This window comes from Rhineura floridana, chromosome 1, assembly GCF_030035675.1.
Source record: "Rhineura floridana isolate rRhiFlo1 chromosome 1, rRhiFlo1.hap2, whole genome shotgun sequence".
Classification (NCBI taxonomy): domain Eukaryota; kingdom Metazoa; phylum Chordata; class Lepidosauria; order Squamata; family Rhineuridae; genus Rhineura; species Rhineura floridana.
The window spans coordinates 266,432,531-266,441,170 of record NC_084480.1 but is presented as its reverse complement, the minus strand read 5'-3'; the positions used below and the strand labels follow the sequence as shown (position 1 = coordinate 266,441,170).

Here is an 8,640-nt window from a genome sequence, read left to right as displayed (position 1 = left end):
ATCAGACTCTTACTATATGACTATGGCTTTGACAGCAAGATTATTATGGAATACTGATAATGGAAGATTGGATATTGAAATTACTGGACTTAACAAGACTACTGAAGATGGAAGATGGAAAATGGAACTAATAGAGATAATAGAACAATGGCTACTGAAATTATTGAACCTAACAGATTCTGATGTGATGGATTAATTGAAATGTTTATTTTGACTATGGTTATGACAATAAGATTATCATAATTAGTAATGAGATGGATTAATCGATATGCTTATCTGGAAAAAAAAATTGATAGATATATTTCTTAAAGAATTGAAACCTCTCTTTGACTTTTTGTGGAAAGAATAAAGTAATGTTTATGAGATTTGATGATTAAGTAAGATAACTACTGGAGGAAAGTGATTTTATAATATGACTTAAGAGACAGGATTGTTATATATTATAGACTTATAACTGATTTGATCTTTGACAAATGGGAAGTCAATATTTTACTTTTTATTTTTTATTTTTGTTTTTTTTTTCTTTTTTTCTTTTTGTTTAACTATTTTTGATTTTGTTTTTTGTCTTTGAATGTTTTATGATTTTGTCTTGTATGTTTTATGAAAATCTGAATAAAAATTATTGAAAAAAAAAAAAAAGAGGAGAACTGGAAGCAGCAGATGTTGGGGGCAAAAAGAAGATTGGAGAAAGTGAGAAGAAACACTCCTTGGCAGGAAGAAAGCATAAATACATACTGAATTAAATTAGAATAACATTTGCACCAGAGATGTTGAGTGGCTCTAATACAGGAACAAAAATAACGTAAGGAAGGAGACAACCAGTGGAGACTGGCCCTATGTCAGTGGAGCAGTGAATCCACTCCAGGTTTTAGTCCCTTGGACAGCTCCTTGAAAGTCTGGACTAAAACATGGAGCTGATTCATTGTTCCACTAACATCGGAGCTACTAGTTTCCACTGGAGACAACCAAGGCTGATGAGCAGTGAGACAGAGAAAATGAAATTGAGGGCAAAGGAGTCTAAAGTATGAAAAAGTGCAAAACAAGAGGCAGCAGCAGACACCAGAGATTGTGAGAGAAGGGATAAAAAAGAGTAAGGAAGCAAAGAACTGATCAAAGTCTAAAGCATGAAGATCTAAAAAATGCTTGGAAACTCAAGGAGGAGAACAAGATAATGATCTGAAATAGGAAGAGGAAGAGAATAAATATTAGTGTATCTAACATATTTCCTAGTGGGGAAAAACAGTTGGTGCATGTGTAGCTCTTACAATCTTTATTTTTCATATAATATACTGATAGCAAAAGTCAAATTCATTGTACATTCTGAAATGAGTACAGCAACAAATTCAGAAGTATAGAGCTAAGTACCTGCAAATGTAATAGAGACAACTCATTTTACATTTCCAATTATGTAGGGTTCATAGACATTTGACTGAAACTGAACACGTCAACATAAATGATGAACCAACCAACCAACCAACCAACCAAGCCATGTGACAAATGATAAATGCTATGTTGCCAAATAACTAACAAATCAAATACTGAGTTCAAGGTATCTAAAATACATCCTGTTCTTGACTTCTTATGGACAATGAACTTACTTCTATAACAACTGATTGGTTCCACACTTACAACTAGATTTGTTCTAAAGGTAGCATTTTGGATTTCCCCCCTGCTCTATCTTCCTGTCATTTCTTCAAATGAATAAGAAGTTTCCAGCCTAATTCTGTGCATAATTAACTGAGCCATTTTCTCTTATTTTGTTCTGTACATCCAGTCCTGCTCCAGTGACGTATCAGCCGACTACCCTTTGATGTACATAATATTTTACTGCAAAATAAATCTGCTAGCTGTCCACAATTAAGCAGTGTTTGTTTGAATACTTAGCACGTGTATTATTAAAAGGAGGCTCACCTCAACCCACTTCTCTGAGCACTAGGATGTTCCATGAATTGCTCCTTTATCAGATCTCTTACCATTTCTGTGCAAATTCAAAGTGCAACAACTTGTTTTTCTGCCCTTCTTATTAGTTGCAGGTTATAACATTCTAGTAGCTGGAAAGTGATTCTCAGCCATTAAAGAACATTAAACCCTTAATCACCCATTAGGGCCCAGGTTAAGCAAAACCTGAAACTGAAATACTGATAGGGACTATTCACATGTATAAGATAAATGGAAATGGATAGACTGTGCATAACCATAGTCTTAGGCAGCAGTCCTATGCACCCTTATCTGGGAGTAAATACCATTCAACCTCTAAGTAAACATACATAGGATCAGACTGCATGGCTGTTATTGTGGCCACAGCTGAGTGTGTGTAAATCCTGTTACTTTCCATCTGCCATGCATGCATCAAGTTTGAAAACAGGCTTAAAACTATTTCTGTGGATTGTTAGTTGCAATTTATTTTGCAGTAAAGATGTCTTGGGTACTTCAAAGGTAGTTTGCTGATCTATTAGTGGACCATGCACGCCCAGAACAAGTGTCCAGAGGCATTTCAACTGCTGAAGAGAGATCCAGTCATCTTCCAGCTATTTACCATTCGCTATGTCTACTGGAAGTATCTGATCAAGGAAATAAAATGTAAATAAGTAAATAAATAAATTGCTGCATAGAACTGAGCCCCAGCAAACCTGAAAGCAAATTTATTATTTGAAATAATGACTGGTCTTTCTTCCAAGAAGCTGATAGAATCATACAACAGTCCTCCATGGGCAAAAAGATCTTTTTACCCATACTTAACATATAGTCAACAAAGGGAACAATAATAGTCCATCATCCCAGGGACTACAGGAATGGCAAGAAAAATACCATGGCTCTGAAAGGATTGCAGGTCGGTGGGTGGGTAAGCACCCTAAGGTTCATATGGTTGCAACACTGTGCTACAAAACAAAGCCAACAGGTCTACTAACGACTAGGTCTACTACTGAGCTCTAATGATCCTAGGATTAAAGAAAAAAATGTCCAATTCACCTTCGTCTAAAGTACAAATCAAGTGCAATTATGCAAAACACTAGGGGCATTTTCACACATAACACTAAAACAGCTTTTTGCATGTCTGATGCACATTCATTTTTTAAAATGGTTCTTTCCCACTTCATATTCCTTGCATATATGGAAGGAAACAATGCTGGAGGAGCTCAAAGATGCTCTTATCGCATTATCCTGTGCATATTCTCTCAGAAGTAGGGCTCAACAGAGTTCAGTGGGACTCATTCCCATGTAAGTGTGCATAGGAGGGCAGCAGTCCTAGTGTAATGTGTGAAAATGTTCTAACTGCTTTACAATCCAGAACTTCTTCAGTGACATTCAGTCAGACTCCAGTGGCTGCTGGTTTATGAATCTGTGTGGTAGCTGTGACGACTGTCTCCGATAAGCTGGGTTTTCTCAGTTGCATTTGTCGGCTGAAGCAGAATCGGAGTTTCCCCATCTAAAACAAAGGAGAAAACAAGCATTAGGCATCTCTCTGATCTGTTATCCAATTCAACGTGGGCAAAATTGGCCTTCAGTCAAGATTAATGATTTTTAAGTCCCGTTGGAAGAGGGATAAGCAAATCCTTAAATTGTTGCATTAAGAGAGGAGACAACACCACTTCCTGTTTCCTCTGGTCAGGAAGTCTAGGGTTTGTATGAGAGCTGTTGCTTCACCGATGACACAACTTGTACAGGAACTGGAGGCTCCATCCTTTTCTGACTCTCATTCAGGCCCTAATCCATGCAGGTTTCCCCTCCTAAGTAGCTTCACGGGTAGCTAGCCAGGCACTTCCTGTCTGGCTCACTATCTCCTCTTCTCCTGCGGCCTTGGGAGAGATAAGGAGAGTCTGAGAGCTGGCCAGAGACCCAGGCAGCTAATGTAGAGGCCTCCAGTTCTGGGGCAGGGATGTCCAGGTCCATTGGCCTCCTTATTATCACTGGGAACATCGTGTTCAACTGGAGGGTACTAGTCCCCCTACTCTTCATCTGACGTTCAAGGTAGGGCTGAACCCTGACAACTGCCTACCAGGCTATGTCTTGCCCACTGTTTGGCCAGAACATAGCAAGATGCACATGCCCAGAAAATGCTATAACTCATAAGTTTAGATAGTGAATGACAATTCTGCTTGTAACTTACAGTGGAAGAGCAATTATTTGGCAGCACCAGAAGCTCTCTGTCTGGAAGCACTCCAAGAGCACTTCTGTGTTGCCCAGATTGAGTTTCAGCTTATTCACTCACAGACAACCTGCATCATTGACTTCAAGCAACAATGCAGAACCTCCACAGTTTCTCCAAAACAAGGTGGTAAGGAGATATACAGTTATACTTCATCTGCATATTGGTGACAGGCAATTTTAAACCGCCGGATGGTCTGTCCCATAATTTTTATGTAGATGATAATTAGTACAGAGGACAAGATGAAACCCCTAGTGACACCATCAGTCAAAGGCCAAGCAGGTGTCCATCAGCACTATTGTCTGGACTCTCCATGAAGGACCAGCATCATTATAAAATGATGTCTCAAAGCCCCATCCCAGGAAGATGAGTCAGAAGGATACCACGGTAGACTGAAAGTCACTGAGAGCTCCATAAGAATGAAGAGGGATGCATTCCTCTTCTCCAGTTCTTAGCATAGACTGAACCTCCACCAGGGAGATCAAGGCCATTTCATTGCCAAAGCCAGGACAGAAGCCAGACTAATATGGTTCAAGACAATTAATTTCACCCAGGAAATCTTGGGTGATTCAAGCACCTTTTCTCCAAACTGGAAAATTAGCCACTAGCTGATAATTGTGCAATACTGTAGGGTCTAGAGAGCTTCTTTAGCAGAAGTTGAACTACTGTGATTTTCAAACTAGAGTGTATAGAGCATTAGTCATCCTCTCTGCACTTGACCAGTCCCCCTCTGGCTATCTTAACTAATCAGGATGGGCAAGCTTGGACTGCATAGATTACCAGAGATATAAAGATATTACAGCTGTCTTCTGAACTCATGAGAGATAACATACCTATACTAAAGAAGGCCAACCCTGAGATTTCAACAAGAATTGAACTTGAATTTTAAGGACATTCACACTTGATTTTCTCATAAATTAAAATTACCACCTGGGTTGCATTTGTTTTATCTCCGCTTCAGCGTTAGGCAATTTAAATTCTGCATAAATGCATAAAACATAGATGCAAATTGGCAATGACCAGTCCTCACACCCATGAAACAATCCAATGGTAAAGACTGATCTCCTACCACCCTGCAAAGGGTTCACCATTTTCAATCAAGTACATTGTTTCTGCCATCATCAGCTTGTATTGGTTAAAATTCATTTTCTTTCAACTGCCGTTTCAGTTGAAATGACACCTCCCTCCTTAGAGCAGAGTCATTTGCTATTACATGTTCAGACATAGACGAGAGTTGACAGATCTGACTTCCTGGAATAAGAAATGCTATAATTTCCATCATGTTTATGTAAATAGCCTGAGATCTGAATAAATTTGCATTGGGGTGTTCCCCCTCCCCTCCAAATTTATTATCTCAGCATCAATGCTGTAAAAGTTCTGATGGCCACTTAGTTCAGCCTTCTGTTAATGTTTCTACTATTCTTTTCCTGAAAAAGTATCTGTGCTTTCTACTGCTACTTGAAATGCCAAAATTCAACTGGTACAGCTTCCCCGGTATAATGATGCATTGGTTGTAAAGCTGCACCAAATACATTTCTATATTATTGTAACTTATTAAAGGCACAGAGGCTTCTTGGGAATAATTGCCCTAGCCTTTTTTACTACACCAAGTTATTTCAGTCTTTTCTTTTGAGAGAAGTATTTCATTCCTGTAATGATATAATATCCCAGGCAGGTGCTAGATTTTAAGTTGTTTTGCACATCTTCATTTCAGAAGAGACGGTTGTAGGATAGTCATCCAGAAGAGCTCTCACTCTCCTTTGCAAGTGTCGGCAGTCAAGCCACAATGAAATAATGACGAGAACCAAACTTGATCATGTAGTCTTAGTAAAAGCACAGTCCCAACATGATTGTTAAAATAATGGGCAATGCCAGGAGGCATTATATGGCAGAGAACAGGCAGCAGGGTTGTCTAACCTTTCCTGCCAACCCCTTGGCAAATAGCCTTCTCTGTCCTAGCCAGGTTCATGTCTGCCTGGGAAGAAAAGATGTTTTAAAACTGCACAGGAGACAACTGCAGTGAAAGGGTTAAGTATATGGACCAGATCCATCCCTGCAGCTCCACTAGCACAATGGACTTCTATCCTCCCAACAGAGCTTCTTTCTCTCCTGTCTCTTCCAACTGCCCCCCCCCCGCACCCTCAGCTCTGCTCTGGAGGAACTCTCCAGAGCAGAGGGGGTGGAGCGCAGGGGGAGGAGAGGAAATAGAAGATCTGTTGCACCAGTCAAACTATGCATGTGGAGTATTCAATACAACCCTATATGGCCTACCTGTCAAGTGTCTCCTCCAATCCCCTTTCCCCAAGCACCTGCTTCAGTATTACGAGGGAAACATTGGGTTTGAGAATCCCCTCCCCATGTTTACCTTCTAATGTCTAATTTACCCTTTGACTAGCAAAAGGAATTGTTACAAAAATTATTCCATGCACTTTAGAAACTCACAGGCCCTAGGCTTTAATTGTATAACACTCTTTTTGGGAAGACAAAGGCAGTGAAATGAGCACAGTGTTAAACAGTATGTCAAACGGGGCGAAGCGAGTACTCGATTACAGCAATTGTCCAGATGAAGAGCACTACATGACTCATAGTACATTGTATAAAGAACAACTATAGTGGCACAGGTGGTGCCAGAGGGAAAGGGGGGGAGGTATCCCACCAGCCAAGCAACTCACCCCATGTACTGCCGGACCTCAATGGTTACATTCAAATTGTCTAATTCAGTAGCCTCCCCCTACCAATACATTTTCCTTAATGTGCATTTTTGGCAGCTCTGATCCACCAAAGCTGTTTGATTGCAAACACTGAGAAAATCAGTCTGCTTTCTCCCTGGCAGAAGTGTTATGTCTTTTTGTAAGCACATAAGAATAAATTCAACAGGTACAGCTTTTCAAGACTGGCATAGTAGTAGTAATAATAGGGGAGCTACACCTGTTGAACTTGTGCTTCTTACCGTTAAAGGCACAGTGACTCTGTTAAGGAAGAAAAGGGGGGGGCATACTAGACTGCAATGAAATCAAGAGTCACAAAGCCTGACAGTGTTGCAACCTATGCCTGTAGAAATTAACATTTAGTTTGAAAAGATTAAAAAATCCCAGATTAACAGCAACATTAACAAGCAGCCACCTGCTGAGAATCTAAAGTAACCTGTACAGCAGGTTGAGAGGAATTCAATTAACACTTCTTTCAAGTTAGTATCCTTTTTCAAATTAACACTACCAAAGCTAAACAGCTGGAGTGAAACTCCAGGGTATGTATTCGAGAAAATAACAGTGGTGATTTTTTGGTCAAATAGTACATTTACATCTCCACAATAATAAGCACCTTTTTCCATGTCTGTCTTAATTTGCTCTTCTAGATCCTCTGGAGACATGCAGAACTCTTGCTCTTCTTCTGGTGGTTTAGGCTTACACTTTCCACAACAGCAGTTGAAACAGCAGCACAGGCAGCAGCAAAAGTAACAGCCAGTCAGAAGGCCACAGATTGCAAACAGGCCCTTAGAGGAAGCAGAAGACAGGAAGGGAAATGTATTCAGATGTAGACCCACCACAACTAGTGTTCATAATGTTGTTCATACTCTTTTGTGCAAATGCCCAATATTTTGTCTAGAACCGTCTTGCAAATAAGTCCACAAAAGGTACTAATAACTATATCTTGGGCAGTGTCCTTAATATGTAACTCAGTTGTGACACATTTGAATAATGGAGTTAGTAGGTCTTATTCCATTCCATTTTTAAAAAATGATATTGGCCCATTGAATAGATGGGCCCCAACTTAGACTAGTGCATACTTCCGGAACAAGACTACTTACTATGTTATCTTACAATTTATTTCTATGATATTTTTTGGCTGAAAAGTCTCCCAATGGAATATCCACAATAAAATATAACATTACACAATAAAAACATAACAAATAAAATGGTAAGATACAAATTGCAAACAATTTTTAAAAAAATATGAGATACAATTGATAACATCCAAAAAGGAAAAAAAATCACAGTATTGTGCTAGAAATAACTGGCTCAGATATAAAAGACTTGGCAATAAAGGATCATCTTCACTGTTTGTCAAAGAGGGGTAATTCCAAGGCTTAGGGGCCACAACAAACATCTGATCCTACTGAGTAGGCCAACAGTTGCTTATGGCAATTAAGAATTGATTCCAGGTGACCTCAAAGAGAAACATTTGCAAATGAAGAGATGTAGTTATTTTTTCTTTTAAGCAGTCAGTAGCTTCAGAAGGTGGATTCCCCTTTGTTAGAGGTTTTAAATCAGAGGCTGCTGCATGGCCACCTGTGAAGGTGGCTGTAACAGTGGGAATAGACTATAAATGACCTTCCAACTCTATGATTCAAATGTGTCTCAAATTACTTACATAAATATGGGTGGAGGGTATGGTCCAAGGGCTGGTTACTAGAACCTTCTGTGGAGTTGATGTGTGATCTATTATCTGTAGCACTTGCGAGGGATTTACCTAGCTTGCATCTGCATCTTGGA

At 39.5% G+C, this 8,640-nt stretch overlaps 1 protein-coding gene across 4 annotated transcripts in view; it reads right to left on the bottom strand.

The window, feature by feature from the left end:
- Positions 1 to 1,264: 1,264 nt before the first annotated feature.
- DNAJC5B (DnaJ heat shock protein family (Hsp40) member C5 beta) overlaps positions 1,265 to 8,640 on the bottom strand; it is a 72,076-nt gene continuing 64,700 nt past the window's right edge. For all 4 annotated transcript variants that reach the window (XM_061600266.1, XM_061600276.1, XM_061600285.1 and 1 more), the window contains 2 exons: positions 7,469 to 7,640; positions 1,265 to 3,427 (listed from right to left, as the gene is read on the bottom strand). In XM_061600266.1, the coding sequence (XP_061456250.1) occupies positions 3,333 to 3,427; positions 7,469 to 7,640 (267 nt within the window). In that variant the 3' untranslated portion in view covers positions 1,265 to 3,332. The remainder of the gene's footprint in view (positions 3,428 to 7,468; positions 7,641 to 8,640) is intronic.